At 40.8% G+C, this 24,398-nt stretch overlaps 3 protein-coding genes across 4 annotated transcripts in view; all 3 read right to left on the reverse strand.

Annotated features, from left to right (window-relative positions):
* Positions 1-408: 408 nt before the first annotated feature.
* Positions 409-8,738, reverse strand: LOC108900322 (aldehyde dehydrogenase, dimeric NADP-preferring). Of its 2 annotated transcripts, XM_018701315.2 has the most exons (10): positions 8,527-8,738; positions 7,068-7,231; positions 6,747-6,978; positions 5,141-5,226; positions 4,606-4,814; positions 3,806-3,923; positions 3,569-3,710; positions 3,312-3,478; positions 3,118-3,217; positions 602-1,279 (listed from the first exon to the last, which is right to left on the reverse strand). In XM_018701315.2, the coding sequence occupies exons 2-10, from the start codon at positions 7,221-7,223 to the stop codon at positions 960-962; spliced, it is 1,530 nt and encodes a 509-aa protein (XP_018556831.1). In that variant the 5' UTR covers positions 7,224-7,231; positions 8,527-8,738; the 3' UTR covers positions 602-959. The 2 variants fall into 2 exon arrangements, with proteins under 2 accessions (XP_050921677.1, XP_018556831.1); XM_051065720.1 differs by lacking the exon at positions 8,527-8,738 and having other exon boundaries at positions 409-1,279; positions 7,068-7,226.
* A 329-nt stretch (positions 8,739-9,067) lies between these two features.
* Positions 9,068-18,468, reverse strand: LOC108900334 (aldehyde dehydrogenase family 3 member A2). Its single transcript, XM_018701323.2, has 11 exons — positions 18,323-18,468; positions 17,325-17,492; positions 16,429-16,660; positions 15,617-15,702; positions 15,302-15,510; positions 14,788-14,905; positions 14,037-14,178; positions 12,481-12,647; positions 12,262-12,361; positions 11,929-12,167; positions 9,068-9,576 (listed from the first exon to the last, which is right to left on the reverse strand). The coding sequence occupies exons 2-11, from the start codon at positions 17,484-17,486 to the stop codon at positions 9,562-9,564; spliced, it is 1,470 nt and encodes a 489-aa protein (XP_018556839.1). The 5' UTR covers positions 17,487-17,492; positions 18,323-18,468; the 3' UTR covers positions 9,068-9,561.
* A 1,244-nt stretch (positions 18,469-19,712) lies between these two features.
* Positions 19,713-24,398, reverse strand: part of ulk2 (unc-51 like autophagy activating kinase 2) — a 36,381-nt gene continuing 31,695 nt past the window's right edge. The window contains exons 23-27 of the mRNA XM_018701312.2: positions 24,142-24,320; positions 23,886-24,004; positions 23,542-23,699; positions 23,219-23,354; positions 19,713-22,433 (exon numbers count right to left, since the gene is read on the reverse strand). Of these exons, the coding sequence (XP_018556828.1) occupies positions 22,369-22,433; positions 23,219-23,354; positions 23,542-23,699; positions 23,886-24,004; positions 24,142-24,320 (657 nt within the window). The 3' untranslated portion in view covers positions 19,713-22,368. The remainder of the gene's footprint in view (positions 22,434-23,218; positions 23,355-23,541; positions 23,700-23,885; positions 24,005-24,141; positions 24,321-24,398) is intronic.

A 24,398-nucleotide genomic window follows, 5' to 3' on the forward strand; every position in this document is an offset into this window, starting at 1 on the left:
AGTGGGCACCCAGCTGAAATGACTCTAGAATACTACACAGAATATTTAAAGAGGTGCAAAAATAATCAGATGCCCAGAGTAAGAGCTAAAGGAGTAAAAGAACCCCTCGCCCTGCACATCAAGTTTGATAAAGGGCACCTCGACACCACTGAGAAAATGTGGACTAATGAAACAAATGTTGAAACTGTGTGGGAGGAACACAGAGCAGTGCATAGGGTTTTTGTTGACTCTGGGTCTGAACAGCTCACCATCATCAAGAGGAACATGAATTCCTAAGTTTACCAAGGTATCTTACAGGATACTGTCAGGGTGGCTGAAGATCAGCAGGACAATGACCCTCAACACCCTCAAGTAAATCTGCTACAGAATGACATGAAAATGTTGGTGTGGCCCAGTCAGAGCCCAGACTTTAACCATGCAGATTATTTTATTATTATTTTCTCTTTTCACCCTCCTGTATGTTTTACATGGTCGATTGCTTGGTCCCCATGACTGGTTTAAATCCTGTGGAAGTTTACAGAAAGGAATCTTTCAACTTGAGTTATTTGAAGAAGAAAAGCATTTTCAGAGAAATTATAAAATCTGATAAAAAAAAAAAAAGTAATATATCAACAATTATTTTATTTTGGAACAAAAAAAAGCAAAAATACATACATGTTTTATCTTTTGAATACTGTAAGTAGACTGTGGATTTCTCCATTCATGAACAAAATTCCTGAACCAGTGAGAAAAGTGTGGTTTTAGACAGAATTTTAAAATGTTCATCTCACTGCTCATTGATGGTCTGATACAAAATAAGACACACAGCAGATATAAGTTAGATCTAAGGGTTATCCTCTTTTTTTTATCTTGAAATGATCTGAATATAAAACAGGATTCCATGTGTGTTCACATGTGTTCATATCATGGAACACACATCGCAGGCACTTCTTTGGACAGATCTTACAAAGAGAGAGTGGTTAGAAATAGTTATAAAACCCTCTCCAGTACCAGCAGGTACAGTTGAGTCCTGCAGCTATGAGCAGGATGACCAGGAGGGTGATGAACAGACCGAAGCCGATGACAGTGGCAGTAACAGCCCAGATGAATGTCCTCTTGGACATGTCGATCAGGGGTGACTTGAGGGCCATTCGAACCCTACGTGCCCGCCGGCGGTCCTGAGGAGGGTACCGGGCCAGGTTAACGCTCTCCATGCCCAGAGAGCGGACCAGACATGCCCTGTGGTGGCTCAGCTGGTCAAAGGTGTGTTTGCCATGGTAACAGCCCATTCCACTCTGACCTGGAGGAGGCACAGACAAGTCGTTCTATAAAAAGGCGACTGTATCCTGCAAAGTGATGTTAGTAATCACTCATGCACCACACCTGACATCAGAGATTCATTTGGAGTCTAAAAACCTTCATGTGGTTATTTATGCTCTCGAGTGTTTTTATTCCTTTTTAATCTATTTGTCTCTGTGGATTTTTTGCTGTAGTTTTTTTCCAGTTGGAGACACTGCTTCTTGTCACTGTTGTTGCACTTGGTAGGTGCTGCAGACATACTGTGACACCAAAGGTACTCCTACAAGAGAGTTAATCAGTCAGCATCTGTGTGCTCCACTGATGAGCAAACTTTTACGTTAAACTCTACCTGAGATATGTTTCATTTATTTCAGGTCTACACAAAAAAAGTATACTAAATACTTATTCCCCAATGCTTACTGTAAACCTGAGAGAAAGCTGATGTTGCTGGATGTGAACGAAATATGTTCAATATTTGTGTCTCTGTCTGTCAGCTGTGTTTGTTTGGTTTTGGTGTTTTTCTGCCCCCTGTTGGACAGAAATCATTAAAGCAGCTTTGTGTGAATTACATTTGGCAAAGAGAAAACATAACTCTGTGTTTCCATCAGCCTCTTCAACCTCTGTCCCACATACTGCACCACTCTGAGTGTCCCAGAGCTCGTGTAGCTGAACTGAGCCGCTCCAACCTGTTCACTGTACACAGTATGTACAGGGAGCAGAGGAAATGCCTTTGAATTTTTTTTTTCTTCAACTTTTAGCAAGCTGCTCTAACATGTCAAATGTAAATGATTCAGCCTACTTTCTCAGAGATTTTGTCCATCTCCATAGTTGTTTTTCAGTTTTTTGGCATTTGTTCTAAAAGAGGCCCATAATGACCTGGCCTATAACATTATCAAATGATGACTGGAAATCAAAGAACAACAAGTTTTTTCATTTCATGTTAACACAGGGAAAATAAGAAACCAGTTATGGACTTAAAAACCTGTTCTGCCCAGCTAAGGTGAATTAAGCTGGTCTTAGGGAGCTATCTTTGCCCAGCTAAGATGAAAACAGACGACCTTAGCTGGCTATTTTCACTGTTTCTTGCTGCTAACTGTTTTTGGGCAGCACAGAAAATGAATGCAGGGTGTTTCTTGCTCAGCTATTTTCACCATAGGGACTGTGCTGGCTTACAGGGATCCTGTGCTATCAGTCACTGAGTGACCTTAAAAATAAAAATAATTCAACACACGACAAAACAGACGGTTTTTAAGCCCGGAACTGATTTCTCATTCTCCCTATGTTAAGATAAAACAAAATTTAAAAAACTCTTTCCAACTCCATTGTTTCAAAATGAAAATTAGAAAATGGCTCGTCATCTGTTTTCTGTTTTCCTGCTCCAACACGGACCATGGAGGCAGGTGATCATTTAGAGCTTTGTGCTCACTTTTTATTGATATGTAAATGTTCTATCTCCGTTGAGTATATTTGTAATCTGAGCATTTGAAGCTTTTTTATTTATTAAAATACAAGTGGTGTTTATTTTTCATTAGTTAAGCTGTTGTTTATTTTTCCAATAAATATTTTAATCCTGTCTGTTCCCTGGGATGACATCTTCTAAATGCTTGTTCTTTTTCTGACCAACCATGCAACACACAAACATATTTGTTTATTGCCATCAGTTAATAAAGCAGTTTAATTGTCAGATCATTTTCCTATGAACAGATGTAAATCTGTATGAACAGATGAGGACAGGCTCTTTTTTAAATGTTTGTTCTGACCTGGAGAGAAACTCCAATGTTTTGTTCTCAAGTCCACTCAAGACAACACAGACAACACTGCACTCTGAGTCAGTCTTACCAACACCACCAAACGGGAGAGAGCTGAGTGTGTAGTGCATCATCACATCATTGACCGTCACTCCTCCGCTTGTGGTCTCCTCAATCATCCTTTTTGTAGCCTTTTAGAGACAGGAGGGGAAGAGATGAGAAACACAAGGAGTTTCCAACAGTAAAAACTGTTTTAAATCTGTGTTTCCTGCCGTTGCCTCTCACCTTCTTATCGCTGCAGAAGATGTACATCGCCAGAGGTTTCTCTCTCTCATTGATGAAGCGAATGGCATCATCCATGTCACTCACAGTCACTATGGGCAGCAGAGGGCCGAAGATCTCCTCCTGCATCAGTCTGGAGTGGGGGGGCACATCCTTCAGCACTGTCGGGGCTTTAAGTGCAGCATCAGTGTTTGTTAAACAGAAATACAGACCAGACATTACTGTACTGCTGTATGATCTGAAGTGAGTGATCTTCCTACCAATGTAGCACTGTGAGGCATCACTTTGTCCTCCTACCACAGGAGTGTAACCTTCCATCAGACTCATGACTCTGCTGAAGTGACGCTGGTTGATGATTCGGCCGTAGTCCGGCGAGCATTTAGGATCGGCTCCATAAAACTCCTGGGGTGGATTAAAAGGTCCTGATAAAACTCCACACACAGCATTTCACTGACATTAACACGTCAGACGAGAGCAGGTGAGAGTTTAAATGTTACCAGCAGAGTTTGTCGGATGCATTCCACTACTTGGCCCTGGATGCAGGGTTCACACAGGATGTAGTCTGGAGCGATGCACGTCTGACCACAGTTGACAAACTTTCCCCAAGTGATACGACTGTAAACACACAAGGTACGGAGGCATAAATGAACAGTCCTGTTTTAACTAATGAACACTGTGAATGTTTCAGTGTTTAAACGCTTTGATTGAGATACTTTTCTGTGGGTGTAGTTGTATAAAAAGAATAAAGCCAATAACTTTAGCCGATAACTGAAGAATCACACCAGTGGTTTGTGTGTTGTATCCTATTAAACCACAGATGTGAATATATTTGTATTGTTTTCAACCAGTTTCAAGAGAGGTTGACATTTTGATTTTGATTCAGCCACTGTGTTCTATTTGCATTTCTACATAAGAACTTGCTTTACACACAGTAATCCATCACATTGCTTTTTATAACTGTGCTTGGTGATACACTCCTTGATATGGACATCTGAAGATGTGAAGATGGATTTGAGAAGAGGACAGTGTGTTTGTGTCTTTGTTTGTGTTTACCACCTTGCTTCTAAATATTAAATGTAGGAGCCAACAAATGATTCACTGTAACACATTCTAAGGCAGATGTTCATCTTAGCAGTAGTTTAAGCTGCTGCCTCTCCACGGGTCACCAGTCAGCAGGTTATTCAGTGCAGATACCACACACAGTGCTACATTCTGAGGTTAAACTGCCTGAACAACAAGTGATGACATGTTGTCATTAGAGCACTGTGTACGACTGCCATTATGATTAGTGTGTTACCGGCAAGCGATTCTGATGTCACAGTTCTTGTCGATGTAGCAGGGACTCTTCCCTCCCAGTTCCAGGGTCACTGGGGTGAGGTGGCGAGCAGCAGCCTCCATCACCAGTTTACCAACAGTGCTGCTGCCTGTGTAGAATACATGGTCAAACCTCAGCCTCAGCAGCTCCTGGGTCTCTGACACTCCACCTGTCACTACCGGGTAAAGGTCCTGAAAATAAACAGCATGAAAAGGACAGTTGAAAAAAAATAATTCTATATGTTCTTATTGGATAACAAATCACTGAGTAAACTGTAAGGATTTCTTAAAGGAATGTCCGATATGGATAAATCTATAGCTCTGCTATTCCTTCCCCTGAGCATCACTTGACAGTTGCTCTTGAAGGTTTCTTTTTCAATTCATCTGGGACTCACAGGGAGTCCTCTCATACAGTGGTCACTTGGGGTAAAAAAATCAAGTCAATCATTGGCACAAGACTTTGACATTACAGTAGCTCTAAACATGATTCCATCAACAATAGTCACTGGAGTTGAGACCTTGTCCAGATAGCGAGGCAACAGCGCCCGGAGGAGGAGGGAGGAATACTCGCTGAGCTCTGACGGCTTCACCACAGCTGCGTTGCCTGCAGAGAGAGAGAACACAGGTTTCTGTGAATGGGATGAGATCACTGAGTGACGGAGAGCAGACGAGCAGAGGATGAGAATGCAGAGCTGGGGTGGCTTGACAAATGAGGTTCACAGCAGGACATTACTCTCACAGTTTTTCCCATTCTTGTGCAGCAAAATATGAGTTTGACCAACACACGTATTTAAAGCCATAAACAGATAAAACTGTTATCTCACAACATGAGATAACTATCCCTTCAGTAAGGGCATATATATTACATTATTTGCCATTGAGTGAAAAGAGCTAAAAATGCTATCATCTCTTAATCTGTGCACATACTAGTCAATGTAAGTCGAGAGTACCTTAACTAGTTTAATGTAAGGCCTGAATCTCCCTGTTACTTTGTGAACTTAGAGAACAGTACTAGTTTAACATTAGTCTTAAGTTAAACCACTTCACCATAAATGTGGAGAGAAACTGATGAAGCAGAATCAAAAGTCATTGTTTTATTTGTTTCACCTTGACCAGAGGAGCACCAAGAAAAACCTGCTGGGGTTAGCTAACTAACTGTAAAACTGTAACTGTGACCACCATTTTATCCATCCTCATTTAATCTGTTGAGCCTCTTAACCCTTCCCATAACAGGCTTATAACCTGCTTTTTTTCCAGTAAACATCAGTTAATATATTATCATTACTATAGCAAACGTTTTTAGCAACAACAGTTCAGCAGACATCTTTCATTTGACGTCATGTTTCTGGCAAATTTAACTCTATATTATGCTCCTGTATCTCTACTGAAATCTGAGGTGAATATGTGGCTCTTTAGCTGCTAATTCCACATGTTCAACAGCTAGCTGCTAACTGTGTGTGTCAGCTGTGGGCTGAACAACCAGAACAATGGAGTGAAAGGTGCTATACAGTTCTGTACAGCTGACTCCAACTGTAGGGCCAGGTATAAAATGCCTTTTTATTCCCAAAAAAAAAGAAAGAAAAAAACACTGTACCAAAGCTTCATGATGCTATGTAGAGTGAAATATTCAATGTGTATTAGGGCCGTATCATCATTAAATAAAAGCATTCTAAATGTCCATTTTTTTCACACATATTTTTACCACAAGTTCAACCTGAGATGCTTTACTCCTATCTCTGAAAACTTTGGATTCTCCATTAGAATTTAAAGCCATGGTCTGTGCTCTACCTGCACAGGTATTGTCACTTGTACCTAATTACACCTCCTCTCAGCACTGTGTGGGTGTGTATGGGCTGTGATTGGATGATTTCTCTATCACTCTCCCATTTGTTCTTCTTGCATATTAGCAAGTGACAAAGGTGTAAACCTTTATCATTTTTATTGGTACATGGACTTTGATTATCTCACATAATTCCCAACAACTCAACTACTGAAACCTGAGCAGAATAACTGAGCTGAAATAACTGCACTGGGCCTGTAGAAGACATTTCTGTGTTGATTTCAGACTGCTGTTGTCACTGTCTTTGGAGGTACTGAGGGACTGAAGACAGAAAGGTTCCCTACCTGCAGCGATAGCACCAACCAGTGGCTGGAGTGTGACAGCCCAGGGGTAGTTCCAGGCTCCAATAATGAGGACCACTCCCAGGGGCTCTGGCTGAACATAAACCTCATCTGATATAGTGAGGAGGTTCCTCTCCACAGAGCGAGGAGCTGCCCACTCTGCCAGCTTCTCTATAGCCAGCTTGATCTCATTCTCAATGCCAACCAGCTCCAGGAGCGGTGTGTCGTACTGGCTCTGAAGGAAACCCAGCATTCGGACGATTAGACAAGGAAATGGCCACACACACGTTACACGTGCAGTAGTGTGTGTGTGTTTCCTCTCACCCTGTTGATGTCCTGTTTGAGAGCAGTGGAAATCTCAGTCTCTTTCTCTGTGATCATCCTCTGCAGGGCATGAAGCTGCTGCAACCTGAACTCCAGAGGCCGGGTCCTGCCGCTCAGGTAGGCCTCTCTGGCCCGCTGCACCACCTGCCTCTCCATACATACACCTGCAGGACAGAAAGACTCAGGTGACACTGTAGGTATGGTACATGTATTACAGCAGGACAGCCTGTGTAAACAATTTGAAGTGACATGCCACGTCCATTACACACTGAATGACATAAAATGACATCAAAATGTCCTGGAATAACTTTTAGTTTTCTGCATATCCAAGCACCACCGCCACCTCCACCACCCACCTCATACACTGTACATGCGTATATTCAATAAACTGTACATTATATTGTCACAAAATTGCCATTCATAAACCACCAAATTATAGTCTTATTCAATGTCCTGACAGATGTTACAGAAATAACACAAATAGCACAACAGACTAGCCTACAAAGCATTGAAGATATAGATCAGCACTGAAATACAGACACAGAATATTTAATAGTTTTAAACAAATTAAAACAATTGAAGTAAATGTAATTTGGCCCCTTATTTCCACAGTCTGTGGTTCCAGTCAACATCAGAAGGACCTCTGCTGACTCTCTGTGTCTGGATTTGAAGTGCACAGACAAGACAATCTAAATACTCAAATCCCTGTCCTTATATCAGGAAAATGTGCCATTACTTCTTGTATTATTGCTACTATTGCATTATGACTTTCATTGTCATTACTGTTATTATTATTATTATTATTATTACTATTACTATTATTGATACCACTTTACATTTTTACATGGAATCTGCATTATGCTATGTTCTCCTGTCGCTACTTTCTATCCCCCTCTCTCTCCCCCTTCCTCTCTCTCGCTTTCTCAACCCAACCGGTCGAGGCAGATGACCGCCCACCCTGAGTTTTTCCTTGCCACTGTCGCCTAGTGCTTTCTCATGGTGGGAACTGTTGGGTCTCTCAATGTAAATCTAATAATATACAGAGTAGGGTCCAGACCTGCTCTGTATGAAATGAGCCTTGAGATAACTTCTGTTGTGCGCTATATAAATCAAACTGAACAGAATTTTAAAATGAAGGCTTGTTTTCAAACTCAATAAAAAAAAAAAAAAAAAAAAACCCTGTTAAATGGTCGGTGGAGATGAAATCTACAGACCTCACAGCAAACATCTGGCAAAAACACAAGAAACACAGTCACATTCAGTCTTCTCCTTTTACCCCAAAACTCTGCTCAATCAAATACAAATCCTAGGAGAATGTTTAATATGGAGAGTTGTTAGACAGGACTCGGTAATTAGAGCATTCGTCATTGGTTCTATCGTGTGATTGTCAGTGAACTGATGTTGCAGTTTAAATCAGCTGACTCAGATGATGAACTCAGTGTAGAAGAAATAAACTTACCGAGAACCAGCGAAGCTTCGAGGTGAAAAACACATCCAGTGGATTCTCTGTGAGATAACGGTGAATGTTCCGTCACTGATGTGATCTGAACGCTGTTCACGCTTCAGTCCCACTGACTGACTCTGAATGTACACTGTTCATCAGTCACACTGCTCCAGGATCAGCTTACCGGGGAGCTTGGTCACTGTAACGAGGAGCTTCGCTCAGACATTGAGACCCTTGATAACATTAACCCCACCCCCCACCTCCCACAGACAGAAGTTGTGGCTCATTTACTTGTGTTTCTTCTTTTACAGCCTTTAGTTGAGCTAATTATTTACTCAGAGTATCATCATGGGGGTCAATGTATTTTAATAACAGCATATCAGTTATACCAGTCATAAATTACAAGAACCTTGAGATCTTGTAATAATAATCATCATTTTCAAACCAGTTCAAATCAGTTTTGTACAAACTACAAATAACAACAACAACAATAATAATAATAATAATAATAATAATAATAATAATAATAATAAATTCCAAATCAACAGCAAAACAATAAATTGTAACACTGGTTGATGTTTAATTGCAGAAACCACAATAGAATTAATTCTATTCAAACTGAAATAAAGTTTGTAACAGAGTTAACATCAGAGCTAAGAACTGACATCATTAAAAGCATATTCACTGAGCATGTTAAAGGTAGTCTGTGTGTATGATCATTTCATTGTGTAGTGAGACAAAATTCATTAGCAGTGATGGAAATTTTCACTGCAAACTGTCAAAGTTGAATAAAAACATTAGATTTGATTTCTATAAAACTGATGTAAGGCAATAAAACCTTCATTAGCGGCTTGAGGTGTAACAAAAAAAGAAATATGAAAAAGGACGTAAATCAGTTACATATGTGTACATGAAGGAGAAATGATATGGACCAGTAAATCACAGGAGTGCTATATTTCACTATAGGGCAGGAGTCCATGTGGCTATCCCAGGATCACCTGCACCAGCACAGGGTTCAAACTGTAGGCCAGTGGTTTCTGGATCTAAGCCTCATCTCAGGAACCTCTGCAGGAAACATGAGACACAAGATGAAGCGTGAAGAGACAGATCCAAACTGTGTGAAATACAGAGATAACAGATAGTTTAACTGCTCACAGGAGCACAAGTGTGCATGTCAACAAAGGTGGTGGGGTCGACCAAGACAAAAGAGGCCATTTAGCAGAGGAGAGTGAAGCATGCTGGGTAATTAAAGGGAGGGTAGATGAGGGGGCAATCTGTGGTTAGATTTCCTGGACAACACCACACATTGTCTGCTGGATACAAAGCCATTGTTGTGTGAGGGCACAGGCCTGCAGGATTGTGGGTTTGAGGAGCAGAGTACTCATATCTAGTTATCTGGGCAAAATGTGTTTGTCATTATTTAAAAGCCTGTAAACACTCATCAAACAAAAGGCCCACTGTTAAAAAACATGCATTTCTCTTCAAGAGCTTTTTTTCATTTGTTCCTTCACACCATGTCTGTTATATAAAATCTAAATGTTCCCTGCTGTTAAGGTGAACGTGGTTCCATCAGTCATTCTCTCTGATAAAATGCCAGCACTGATAAGTGTTTAATAAAGACTTCGGTTTAGACAATGGAAAACTAAAGTGAGTCAATTATTAATAAAGAAGCAGCACGAGTCACTGGTGACATCTAATGGTTGTTGGGCAACATGTGGCTCATGTGGCTTTAAGGTCTACAGCACGGGGATGAGCAATTACCTTCAATACAGGGCTAGTTTACAAATGTGTTATGGTGTCAGGGGCCGTACACATACACAGATACTCTATTTCTTATCTGCTCTTGTCACAGAAAATATTGGGGTCTACATCAAGCACTTCCTTCTGCCTATAAAAACATGTCAAACAGGATCTGTTCACTGAGTTTATCACACCATAAGAACGTGTATCTATTTAGTTCCTGGATTTGACCATGTGTTACCTACTTGTCTCATAGAGAATCTTTTTCCAACGCACTTATTTGAATTTATTTTCTGAACAAAATAGCTCAAGTACCTTTGAAAACAGAGAGAGCAGATCAGATCTCTGGGCTTTCTGTGACACAGACTTGTTAAATTTGTTAAATTTGTGAAATTTACTGAGTATTTCAGTAAAGCACATGGCCTCAACACTTCAGTGAAGAGATATTTATAGGTTCATGCCTTATTAAACATCCTGAATTTAACATGAACCTTTCTCTCATTCTGTTACTGTAAGAGCATAGGGCTTGCATCCCAACCAGCTGTTTGGTGTATGAATGTTGGAGTCAAATTCTAAATTCTGCTACATGTTGAGACAGATGTTGCACACACATACACAACACCATAAAACACTGAGGTCTGGTAAAGGGTCAAATCAAAGATACATGAGTCCCTGTGGAGAAAGTTCTTCCCTTGACGTCTGGAAGAGAACAATCTTTTCACAAAGAAAAGCACTCATGTCTGTCTCTCAGAATCAACTGGATGTAACACTGGAACATCAACAGACTACTGAGTAAACAAACTCAAAATCAACTAAAAACAGACGTAGAACACTACAGATGTGGCTCTAGGTGTTGCACACATAAATACTTGCTTTCCCTCTTCAGTGACAGCCTGAAGGATAAGTCTGATGATGTTTTTTGTTGTTGTTTCTCTGATGAGAAGACCAAAACCAAAGATGAATTAATCCTCCAATCAAGGACTGTGTGTGCTCTTAAAGGCAACAGCAGTGGCACTCTGGTTGATTACTAACCCATGGTGTGAGAGAGCATTCTTGTTGTTTCTTAGACAGTTGGATGACAGGCATGTTGTTCAAAACTGGCATGAGGCATTATAATTGAACTGATTTTAACGACAATGTAATCTGCATTTCACAGGTTTCATTCTCTCACTGAACCGTATAAACCTTGTTGTATTATTATACGCACTTGTTTTGAAAAGACATGGTGACTTGTGTATAAGTTTACAGGAAGGGACAATATAACTTGGTACTAATTACAGGGAAAATGGAGACCAAGTTCAACTTGTATACTTCCAGTTAGTTCATTCCTATTAACTGCCAGCATTAGCTTGACAGTCGCTTCACAGCCGGTCAGCTGAGCATGTAAGAAAGTGAAATTACTCTCTAGTGAAGCACAGCGTTTCAACAAAGACAGAGTAATGTGTTTGAATATAAATGAAAACAGAAAAACATAGAAACCTGGGTTTAAAGATATTTAACCTGGCAAACTGCTGATAACTGAACACAACTCAAATAAGTGTCTCTAATTTCCCTTTATTTAGTACCAAACTACAAAGTTCTTTCCAGCAAACTTCCCAGGAAACTGCAGAGCTGTAAAATAAAGCCTCACTGATAACTAAACTGTTCATTCATTTGTTTGGACTGGAGTTTGTTTACCTGCACCACAAATGCTGCCAAGCCAGCCAACATGGCCAGCAGTGCCATGCGGCGCAGCCTGCACACATTGACCTGCTTAAGCAGAAGGAATCGAGCCCAGCCCAGTTTCTTGGCAGTGTGTGGCGGGTAACGCATGCTGTTCACTCCCTCCATCTTCAGCTGTTTGATCAGGCAGCTCCGCAGGTGGCTGAGCTGATCGAAGCTGTGCCGGCCATGGTAGCAGCCCATACCACTGTTACCTGAGGAAGCGGTGGGAGGATAAGTTAGTCAGCTTTGTTCCTGCAATAAAAAAGGAGAAGTAGTGGCAGGTGAATTTCACAGTCACACACTCACCAACTCCTCCAAAGGGCAGAGCGCTGACAGTAAAATGGACCAGACAGTCATTAGCCAGCAGAGCTCCGCTGGATGTCTCAGCTATTACCCTTTTGATCAGCTGTTTATCAGACAGAGCAGTGTGAGAGAAAGTAGAACACCAAAATCAAGGACACAAACATCACTGAATGTTTACTTGAATGAGTGGAAACAGGCACATTTATTGGTGATGTGTTTTACCTTCTTGTTATGGGAGAAGACATAGATAACCAGCGGTTTCTCTCTCTCATTAATAAACTGGATGGCCTCATCTACACCGCTCACTGTGATGATGGGCAGCAGAGGCCCAAAGATCTCCTCCTTCATCACTTTAGATTCCCCTGTAACATCTTTCAACACAGTCGGGGCTGCCAGGGCACAGGAAGCAGGGGGTCATTGTAGTGTAGACAAGGATGTAGTGATACAGCAGAGTTACATACAGTAGAAAAACAAGATACAGGTAGTGCAGTGTTATATAGCATAATAATACATAAATAGTACGCAAATAATACAACTAAATATAATTGCTACTTTATATATAGATATACAGAGGGTTTGGATACATTAAATATCAATAGTTTACAGTCTTGTTAAGGTTATCTTTGTGCCCACACCTCTCAGTTTATGTAATGAGATTTGACAACTAAAATAAAAACTAAATTAACTGTTTTTCTAGATGATGTTTGGACTGTTTCAGGCATCAAAACATTTTCATACTATAAATGGAACCTATGTCAGCTTGGTGTTTAGGGAGGGTTCCTCGTAGTTTAATCTCACAATCTTAACATACCATGGAAGTGACTTTTCTACAGAGAGCGAGGACATTTTCTGCTATTACATTAGTTAAACATATTAAACATACAACAACTGAGCTGTAGCATCTGATCTATGATGACAAGCCTCCTGCTGCTCCTACCATCCTGTTCAGCACCTGCTGTTATACTTTCTGAATTATTAGTACTGCTATTGTTAGTACTACTTATTACTACTACTGTCATAACAATTTTTACTATTATTGTAATATTTTGATGCCACTTTAGATCTCTACAGGGAATCTGTGTTATGTCCCCTCTCTCTCTCTTTCTCAATCCAACCAGTCTGAGTCTGGTTCTACTCGGGGGTTTTCCTTGCCACTGTCTCTTAGTGCTGCTCATGGTGGGAATTGCTGGGTTTCTCTCTGTAAATTTTAGAATATAACGAGAACAGGCTAGAACTGCTCTATATAAAAAGCTTCTGTTGTAATTTGGCGCTGTAGAAATACAACTAAATTGAAAACATTCTGACTCATACGGAGCGTACACACACAGGCAGTAAGAATCAGCTTTTGCTGCAAAAGTTGTAGCAGACGTTTCTATGGACATTTTATTCCTTTTTTCTTGTCATAAAACTGGGTAACCACTGGCCTTCCTTTATCTGTTGTGAATCCAGACTCACTAAAGCCATCGTCCAAAAAGAAGCAAGCTACAAATGTTTCAGTGCCACCTTTCAAGTCTACAGGTGATGACAGTTACATTTTTTGGTGAGGTATCCCTCTACTCTGATGTCGCTGAACAAGTTAATCTATGTCACGTGTACAGTGAAGGCTTCCACCACATTAAATACATACTAAATTCATTCAGCTTCATGAGCTAACCACTAACACAATCAATTCATTTCACACTTTTACTTAAGACACAACTTTCAAGTCCTGTGTGCTACACTGCAGTCTAACAGGCAGCACAAATGCTTTTCAAGGATGGCTTGAAAAAAACACCTACCTATGTAGCACTGGGATTCATCACTGTCTCCACCAACAGCAACTGTGCTCCCCTCCATCAGAGACATGACCCTCTTAAAGTGTCGCTGGTTGACAATCCGTCCATAATCCTCAAATGTCTTTGGATTATCTGTGTAAAATTCCTGTAATGTAAAGTGTAACATAAAGGATATATTACATATCTTCAGATTGTTTGCCAACTTCAAATTTAAGTTCAAGTAAGAGTTTCAACTGTAAAAATAGAAAAATGCAAAAACCCTGATGAATCTTCAGATAACATAAAAACAAAAATTTTAAGTGCATCAAAAAGTGCAATCAAAAGTGTATCAAAGTGCGCAGAGATCTTTTTCATCAAGTGAGTCATCTGAGAATTTTCAGAAAGTTCACTAACAAAAGCATTTTACTGGTGATGCTGCACAAAAAATGTTGCAATTATGTAAGTAGTAGAATAGTTCTCAGAAAAATGGAGCCATGGAGCCCCAAACTAAAAGACAGATACAGGACCACAGTGCAGGATTCTGTCCATGAAACCCCATGTCAGAATGATATTGGTTGTTGACCAAGTCTTAATTCTAGGTATAGTATATAATAATGCTGATGATGATATCCAAGATTAAAATTTCATTTTAGTGAAACCTAACTCGTTCTCATTTTACTTTTGATCTTCTGAAATTCCTCTGATGGTTTGTCAGGTTCTCGTTTTAAAAATAACTGACTGATTAAAATCTTAATCCCACCGCTCACAGACCAACCTTGATGTTCTTCTTGATCTCCTCCACTACTCTGCTCTGGATGGAGGGTTCACATAGAACATAGTCTGGAGCAATGCACGTCTGACCACAGTTGACAAATTTTCCCCACGTGACGCGCCTGTATTCAAAGAGAAAAAAGCAAAGTTTGCTGTTCAGTGTGAACAAGACCTTGCTTTGAAATAGAAGCACGAGGTTGTTTACTACTGCACTCCAATATGCAAATGAACTCTAAACAAAATGGAAGAAAAGATGATTGACACGGTCTCTGGCTTCCTAATCCTCTACGACATGTCTTGAAGCAGATAGCCTAGACAACTGTCCAGCAGTAAAAGAGCATGTAAATCAAGTGGTCTAACAACACCCCCCCAGAACTACAGATCGATGAGAGGCCAGATACCAGCAACTACTTTACATCTGTATGTGTGAACGCACCATAACATCTACTGGGAGCCCTGTCCTGACTACGAGCAGGTATCGACAACATTCTTTACAGCATTTTAAAAATGTGACTGACCGACATGCAACAGTGATGTCACAGTTCTTGTCGATGTAGCAGGGACTCTTCCCTCCCAGTTCCAGGGTCACTGGGGTGAGGTGGCGAGCAGCAGCCTCCATCACCAGTTTACCAACAGTGCTGCTGCCTGTGTAGAAAATGTGGTCAAATCTCTGCTTCAGCAGCTCCTGGGTCTCTGCCACTCCACCTGTCACTACCGGGTACAGATCCTAGGGAAAGTATATCCAGTCATTAAAGCGCCCTGTACACTCACACTCTATGTAGATGAAGGTAAAGAGAGTTTACGCATCAAATGGAACAAAGCAGGAGGCTCACTTTGTCTAGATACTGAGGGAGAAGGTCCTCCATGGCCTTGGCAGAGTGTGAGCTGACTTCAGATGGCTTTATTACAGCTGCATTACCTGAGAGAGGACAGGCAATTCACAGATCAGACAATGCAGTGTTACAGTGACTTTTTCTATTTCTTAACAACACAAACAAATGACAATGGCAGGCTGATGACAATCCTTATCTGTAATGTTCAGTGCTCTCAAACAGTTACTTTATATTGTTTAATGCTTGGATTCACTACACAGAAGTACAATAAGGCCTTATACTGTACCTACAAACCCTATGTTCCCATATTCACTCTGAAAGCAGAAGATGAGGCAGAACCTGGAGACTAGTCTGACCCTTCCATCTGCCAATGTGCCTACAGCATAGCCACCTAGCTACTGCTGTAGCCTATCTGAGTATTGTTGCTGACCATGTTCATCCTGTACGGCCACAATACACCATTTTCTAAAGGCTACTTCCAGCAGGATAATTCACTGTCACAAAGCAGAAGTCATCTCAAACTGGTTTCAGAAACATGACAGTGAGTTCAGTGAACTTCACTGTTATCCCCAGTCACCAGATCTGAATCCAATAGAACACCCTTGCAATGTGGTAGAACAGGAGATTGGCAGCATGAATGTGCAGAAGAAATGATGTCATCATGTCAACATGGAGCAGAATCTTAATGGAAAGTTTCCAACATCTTGTGGAATCCATGCCACAAAGACCTGAGGCTGTTTAGAGAGTAAAACGAGGCTCTACCCAGTATTAGAACGGTGAGTGTAGTGGGTGTATATGGGTATATTTGGTACCTGCAGCGATAGCGCCAACCAGTGGCTGGAGTGTGACAGCCCAGGGGTAGTTCCAGGCTCCAATAATGAGGACCACTCCCAGGGGCTCTGGCTGAACATAAACCTCATCTGATATGGTGAGGAGGTTCTTCTCAACCGGCCGAGGAGCTGCCCACTCTGCCAGCTTCTCTATAGCCAGCTTGATCTCTCCCTCCAGTCCCAGAGTCTCAAACAGCTCCGTCCCATGTTCACTCTGAAAGCAGAAGATGAAACAGAACCCAAAGTCTAGTTCAGTCCTTCAGTTCTACCTGGGTCATTCATTTGTTCATTCGTGTTCAGCCTCAAATACCCTCAGATTTTCTTAACTTGACTGTGCACTTTGTGGTCACCTGAGGACATCACTGTGTTGTGTTTCGGGAATGAGGGAATATTAGAACTATACTACAAATGTTTTAGAGGAAGCAGGAAAACAACATTGAGTTCATTCATGTGTTCCATATTCATATATGAGAATTTATTTTGATGCCAGTAACAGTAATTTGAAGTAGGTTGAGGTTCTGTGGAGCTCTACACCCAAAATCAGCATTTCAATTCTATATTTCTAAAACATATACACATAAATACTTGATAGTGTTTGAATGTACAGGTACTCAATGCTGCCTTGGTCAGGTCTATTGACCTGGAAACCATCTTTATATACACTTGTATGTAGGAGTTTATGTTTGCTTTACAGTGTCAAGACAAACATGAGAACTTGATTGACAACTTGAAAAACAAACCGAACTTCCTACAAAAGTATCTGTGTCCTGTTTCCTTTGCTGCAAAATTCCAAGAGTTTTCTAATCCTATTATCAGCTGGAAATCTGATCAGTAAATTCTTTAGTCTGTTGAATCCAGTAAAGTGCTGACTGAACCACCTTGCCGAGGTCCCTTTTAACAGCATCTGCGATGTCCCTCCGTCTCTCTGTGATGAAGCGGAGCAGACTGTTCAGCTGGTGAATCCTGTACTCCAGAGGCTTGGTGTTTCCTGTCTGGAAAGACTTTCTGGCCCGTTGCACAGCGAGCTGTTCCCGGGACATTTTGAACTGGAAAAACAGATAGGATGCTTTAACAGTTACCTCTGCAACCTTTCTGTTGATTTAGTCATTTGAGAAATTCTAAAGTCAATAACAGCTAAGCTAAAGGCAAATTTTTCCATCAGTCAACTGATGAACCTGCCAGCTGAGATAAAGACTTGTGGTGATGGAGCTTTCCAGCACCTGAAGGTCTGCTGAGTCTGGGGATTTTATCAAAAGCCACCACAGACATATCTGTTTATACAGGTGTTGAGGAGATGTGTCTGCACCAGCTCTGAATTCTATGTATTTATTGTGTATTTCATTGCGTACTGTGCCTTTTTACTGTGTGTGTTTTAGCTTTGTAGTTTTTACATCCTTCATCTTCTATGTTTTTTACTCCTATGTTTTATAATGCTCTTGTAAAGCACTGAATACCCAATTAAAGATACTGCAGCAGACCTATAAATAACTTTGACCCCGTGCTGTTCAGATGTGTTTCATGCTCCAACAAGCAATAAGACGCTGCAGTATGAGACCAGGCTGGGAACGAGGCAAACGTTATCCGTCTGTTGTTAACAGTGATGAGGCTGTCGTAGACCTCTGATAGCTGGTCAGTGTTAACTGTGGCTTACAGTCACTGAAACAGGTATAACAGTCCCTGCGAGCCTCGTTCATACGAGAGATGCTGATTATTGAATCGTTGAACTTTCAGCTTGGTTTAGCCTGTTTGCTAACAACAGTGACTGATAGCACGGGCGGCTGTTATTAAAGCTACAATAAAACAGCTCTAAGTCTTAGTTGTGATGTAACGTTAATAAAATGATACACGAAGACAAGCTACAGCAAATATATTTTACCTTTCAGATTCGCTGCTCCACTCTGACCAGCTTTAATATGAACTGCTTTATAACAACGTAGTTATACCGTCGTGTTTTTACAGTGGCTAAAGCCAAACAGGGAGTCAGCTATTGGTCTGTATGTGTGTCAATGGAGGAAAGAACCAATCAGCACAACACAGGCTGTACATGTAAGGCCTGTCTGCCGCCCCAGCCGACAGGAATGTGTTAGGACACACTTTTACTTCACATTAAATCTACCTCCTCCATCTGACATAATTAATTATTACTTATCAAATGTTTCCACGTTGATAACGTAAGGCGGTATATTTTAAATGGGGAGCCAACTGTCAACTGTAGATCGCACGGATGCAGCGGCTCGAGGCTCCCTACTTCTGTGCACTATTTTGTGTTTTTTCCTGTGTTGCTTCTCCTTTCTTCTATAGTGCACTGTTTGTCTCCGTGGAGCACCCGCAATTTCGTTGAACTTTACTGTACAGTGACAATAAAATCCTATTCTATTCTATTCTAACTGACCGATTCAGTCCACCTTCAGACCAGGTCAAGTCACTGCAGGCATCCAGGTGTTCCACGTATCCAAGGGCTACACACACACACACACACACACATAACAATAAAACTGAATTGCTCCAAGGAATTTTTTTAAATTTAAATTAATGTGTTTAACTTTCAATCAAACGTGATTGTTTTGATCTAAAACCGGACAGCCCAGCAAACATCACACTCAGACACACACTGCCTGTCAAAAAGTGGGTTTTGGAGCCTCGTGACAAATGCAGCTCAGGAGAAATGAATCACAGCTAATGCTTCAGTTTCAGTCCAACAGTTATAACACAGGTGTTAGTGAAAACAGCAATGGTTGGTTCTAAATGCATTCTGGTACTCTTTTTTTTCATGGAAAAAAAACCCAACAAAATAACCTAAATGTTAAACCTCAAGAAAAGAGATCTTTGCATAGGCCAGCGATCTATCAGCCATTAGAATGGGATATATGGACAATGTCAAATGCACCATGTAGAGTATTAGAATTAGAAAAAAATGAACTCACCTACACAGCTGTGATATGCAACACTTTGTATTATATATAATGGAACAAATACACTATAATGACACTAAGCAATAAGAAATTGCTGAGTTATTCAAATTAAAATTTTATTTTCTAAGGCTTCAAATGAATATGTTTATGGTAGTACAATAAAATTGTAGCTTAACATTCAACATACTGTTGAACAGTTATTACTATTATTATTATTACTGATAATATATATTTTCATATAAGATACTTTCAAAGTTAATCAGATATTAACTTCTCCAGATTCCCAGTCCAAACGCAGAATCTGGGAAATCTACACAGAACCAAGTTTGAAAAAATAAAACACAGAAAGACGTCTTTAATTTCTCTCCTTTTAATAACAAAGACTGTATTTGAGTTCCATAAAGAACAAAGAGAGACACCCCTCGGTGAGAGACACAAGTATAACGTTAACATTTCTCTTTGAAAAATCGGTGCTTGCAAAGTGTTGCATCTTCAGGGTTGTGACTGACAGTAGGGTTTTAAAAATGCATTCTGATCAAGCTGGAGAGGCGCGAAACAACAGGGTACATACATTCAAGATTCTAGAGGTTCTACGGGGGTAACATACAGACTCGGTACCCATGCTTTATCTAAAAGTGTCCATTTTCATCAAGTCCATGGACATAATATTACAGAGCAGAGATTCAGGTGGGTTTCTATCAGCGTTATTTTTCCCTCTTCACTCTGTGTGCAGTGAAAGGCTTCATGTGGATTAGGAAAAATGAAACCCAGATATGTCTATAAAAAAAGAACAGTACATCCGAAAACAGGCCCAGAGTCCACTGTGTGCCTGTGAATGCATTTACACACCTTTTTACACGGAAAAAGAATTTATTCACACCTGTACAGAGGAGTAGGCCTATGTCTGTTTTCACAAGAGGAAGGCACCTCCTTTGCCATCATTAACTGTATACTACTGGCCTTAATGCACACCTGGCAAGTGCACATGTGTTTATATACACTCATACATACATACAGTACATACACTGTTGGGAGGACAGCAGACAACTTGAGGGGAGGCAGAGGGACTGTGGATGCTAGGCAGTGCAGATTGTGACAAATCAAGTCTCACAAAATTTTGGGAAATTAGCACAAAATCTGAAGACATCACACTTATTTCAGAAAATTTCGTAAGATCCACTGAACAAATATGTGTCTTGATCTCAACAATGAACAGTCCTGGTAGAAAGAGTTTTCTGGAAAGATTTGGAGCTGCCACGAGTTTTATTTTGTTCTTTGGCACACCCCTGTTGTGCCAAAATAGGTTTCCTATCAAACCCTTGGCAGACATGAATAAAATGTATCAAATTTATCTATGTACATATAAAGATTTGTGCTCTTTGACTGACAGGTAGGGTGTCTGATGTCATCACTGACAACCCCAAAACGCAAACTGTGATCTCTCTCTCACACACGCGCGCACACACACACACCCCTCCTGAAAAAAGGAGAAAGGAATCATTGCATGAACCACATACAAATATATACAAGTTTGCAAACATCAAGTTTTGTTAAAAAATTAGCTACAGATACTGACAAAACATAAAAAGCTGTAGTATTTTTAGTAAAATGAAACTTATTATCCAGGTAACCTGTCAAGTAATATGACCATTCAGTTTCACAATCCACTCCATCAGGGTTTAAAGTGGTCACCTGACACTGGACCGCTGACAGGGAAAGGGCCTGCTACCACTGCAATGGTTCTTGAGTTCTGGTTTTCTTCTGAATATCTGAAACTACAGAGCATGTGATGATGTGAGCAGAGTGAGCCGCTGTCACCCCAAACACACTTTAACCCCTCCTCAGTGTGAGCAACGATCAACAAGTTACCATGGGTCTATTACAGTCCTATAAAACAGAGCAACAAGGGAAATATGTGACAGGTGCTCTCCATCAGTGTCCTGTGTTCTTATTTCATTTCTCAAACTGCAAGTATCTTTAAAAATGGTTGAGAACTTTTTTGTTTATTTGAAGTCTGAAGCCCAAGTTGGGATAATGCCAATGACATCATCGAGGTAATGACCCTGATAACACCATCTTGGTTGTTTTTTACTGTCAATCATCCAGTTGATAGACACTGCCCCAAAAAGGTGAGCTGTCCTGCCTGACAGCACTGTTTCCCTGACCTGTTGTCCCTGGTTGCTCTGCCTTATGGGAAATGTGTGCAGTCAACGTTTTGATCCTGGACACAGCAGGTAAGTTTTGTGGGTGTCAGAACATCCTCCCATTGCCTTCACATTTCCACCTTCAGAACCTGTACAGATCCACGTCTCCTCCTCACAATCCACTATAAAGTGCTTGAGCTAAAAACACAGTAAAAATGAAAACAAAGCAAATATAAACCTACAGGTTCCTCTTGGTTGTCTAGTTTCTGTAACAGGAGTTTGTGTTTTATGTAAATGTTCATGTTGTCTGTGACTTGGATCGGTTACAGTGAGTGGCTGTTAGCCTTCCGCTAATTTCTTCCATTTCCTTCCACTCCAATACTTCAGGTTTTCAAGGTAGGCAGGAGACTCAAACACCCATGTTCTTCTGAACCAATAAATAAGAACAATAACAACTTAAACAGAGTAAATAACCACTGATATCACATAGTAAGCAGAGTTTTAACAGATGAACTGCTGCATGTGGAGCTTGAGTCTCTTGAAGCACACAACATGGTTTCATAGTCCTGTCCATCCTCTTCTTCGTCTGGTAACAAACAGATAATATCCTAAATGATGGACATCAGGTCATCCGGTTTCAGCCTTTTGTCTCTGGATCTGTGGTCGTCTTTGGTTGTAAATTTGTGCATCAGTCGCTTGTCACAGTTCAGTCCGTGATGCAGCCAGTAAAAAAAAAACTGATGATAAATACAGATCAAATAAAAAGTGCTTGAACTGCTACAGGAGGGAACAGCGTCTTTGTTAAGGTGGTAGTCAATAGTCTTAGATTGTGGTCCCTGTGTGTGTGCGTGTTTATGTGAGGGTTGCTACTCATAGAGTGTGACAGTGCAGTAGCAGAGGGCTGAGATCCTGCGGTCCACACTGGCCTTGTCTGCAAGAAAAATACACAAAGCAACATCTTAGTAACAGAAGCTGATACAGCAACATAAATATACACAAGTAAAATACCTTGGTGACAATGGGCCTAATGCATGGACATTTCTCTATGTCGATTCAGCAAAAAAGTTACTGTGAACTGCTTGTTTCAACATGATGAATGCAATCAGCTCACGAGGAGCGTTCTCATGAAGGCTGATCGTGAGCACAAACAGTCCCATAAACGGTCTTCCTGTTCTGCTCTATTTATGGATATTTCAGTAACAAAACTGTTACGCAAGAGCAGAGAGATCTTCACACTGCTGTCAGAAAGCAGATGAAAACATAAGCAGCACTGATATCATGGGATCTAAAAAATGTAAAAATATTACTACAGCTGTCATTGCTGTTCCATCACAGAGTTGTAACGTCAAAGAAATAAAAAGCAAATGAGTGCCTATGACTGATATTGGAGGCAGTCACGTCGATGTGACAGTTAGGGATGAATGAAAGAATGCATCGGAGAATTATGCAACCAACATCTGGGCAGGTGCTGGAGCAGGAAAATTCTCCTAGAAACTACTGAATCATGTCAGTTCCCAAACAAAAATATGCCAATAATTTAAAAAAAGAGATAAATAATAACTAATTGATATCTGCAACATATTTACACGACTCACTGACAGGTCTGGATCAACTGTACATTTTGTTTGTTTGTTTGTTTGTTTTTACAGAAAATCAAGAGGATCCTGAATGAGGCTCAATGTGGAGCATGGGTCAAAGAATAGAGTTTCTACTCACATTTGACCACATTCTCAATGTCAGTGGGGTCCTGTAGGATCTTGGACAGGCCATCCAGCAGCATGGCGGCCTTGCTGTAGCGGTAGGCTATATCCTCCGTCTGTTTGAACATCTCATCCAGAGCTGCAGACTGAACCTGACACACACAGTCATACACACAACATCTTATTAGGCTGACTGGTATATATTACAGCTGAAATTTACTGAAGGTAACTCTTTGAAAAACCTGATGCAAACAATAAGAAATACCAGACTCATTTCTTTACATCTCTTTCAATCCAGAGGATTTTTTTGTATTTCTGCACTGTGTGTCTGAGACTCACCATCTCCACAGCATGATTGTAGATGAGCTTCTCTGCAGTGACGCTGTTGATCTCATCCACAAAGCGCTGCTTATCAGAGAAGAAGTGGTTGAGTTTGTCAGTCAGCCGCCGGCAGAGGGAGATGCAGCTTTTGTAACGCTCATTTAAATTCTTCACCACTAGGACAAGAATGGGAGAGGGTATATTTGAAGGTTACATATTTCAATTGTCTTGTTAATAAGTAAATAGACAGTGAGTCTTTAAGTAAATAGACAGGCATCTCTTTCCTGCTGATGAAATGAATGAAGAGCAGTTCTCATTTAGTTTCCAGTTTAATGCACTGGTCACAGTCTGTATGTCCATACCCTGTTTGACAGCAGTGGAAGGATTGAGTTTGGCTGATTTAATCTGAGCCTTGGCCAGATGGAGGGAGGAGGCCAGGAGCTGAGCTGCCTTCATGTAGAGCACCAACTGCTCCACCTGCCTGTAGAGGGCAGCACAACCACAATATATAAGATGTATGGAAAATCTTCAGCATTGCAGCAACACAACTGAACACCACTCAACACAGCAGGCTGAGACTAGATGATATTATGAGACTAGACTCTGGTCATTCCTTACCCCCACTCTTTGCTGAGCTGGCTGATCTGGTCCACAACCACACTGTCCTGTGGAGGGTAGAGGGAGGCCGCCGACACACCAAGCTCCGTCCCTCCAGCTCGAACTGCCGCCATCTCCAGGACACAGTCAGTGAAGGACAGCATCATCCGCAGGTGCATCAGTGTGTCTGTATGCTCACGCTGCACCAGAAGTTATCAAGATTAAATGTAAAACCAAAGACAAATTTAAAGAGCACACCAATGATTCATTGTGGCAGA

The sequence above is a fragment of the Lates calcarifer genome, linkage group LG21, assembly GCF_001640805.2.
Source record: "Lates calcarifer isolate ASB-BC8 linkage group LG21, TLL_Latcal_v3, whole genome shotgun sequence".
Taxonomy (NCBI): domain Eukaryota; kingdom Metazoa; phylum Chordata; class Actinopteri; family Centropomidae; genus Lates; species Lates calcarifer.

Bases quoted from the DNA above. Each gene is read 5' to 3' on its own strand.
- LOC108900334 (XM_018701323.2), bottom strand. From the start codon at position 17,486: ATGTCCCGGGAACAGCTCGCTGTGCAACGGGCCAGAAAGTCTTTCCAG. The intron at 14,179-14,787 runs GTTGGTCTGTGA...TTTACATTACAG, and splicing joins AGATCAAGAAGAACATCAAG to GAATTTTACACAGATAATCC. The intron at 12,362-12,480 runs GTAAAACACATC...TCTGATAAACAG, and splicing joins TCTTCTCCCATAACAAGAAG to CTGATCAAAAGGGTAATAGC.
- LOC108900322 (XM_051065720.1), bottom strand. From the start codon at position 7,223: ATGGAGAGGCAGGTGGTGCAGCGGGCCAGAGAGGCCTACCTGAGCGGC. The intron at 3,479-3,568 runs GTAGGAAGATCA...CTGCACTTAAAG, and splicing joins TGCCTCACAGTGCTACATTG to CCCCGACAGTGCTGAAGGAT. The intron at 3,218-3,311 runs GTGAGAGGCAAC...TGTCTCTAAAAG, and splicing joins TCTTCTGCAGCGATAAGAAG to GCTACAAAAAGGATGATTGA.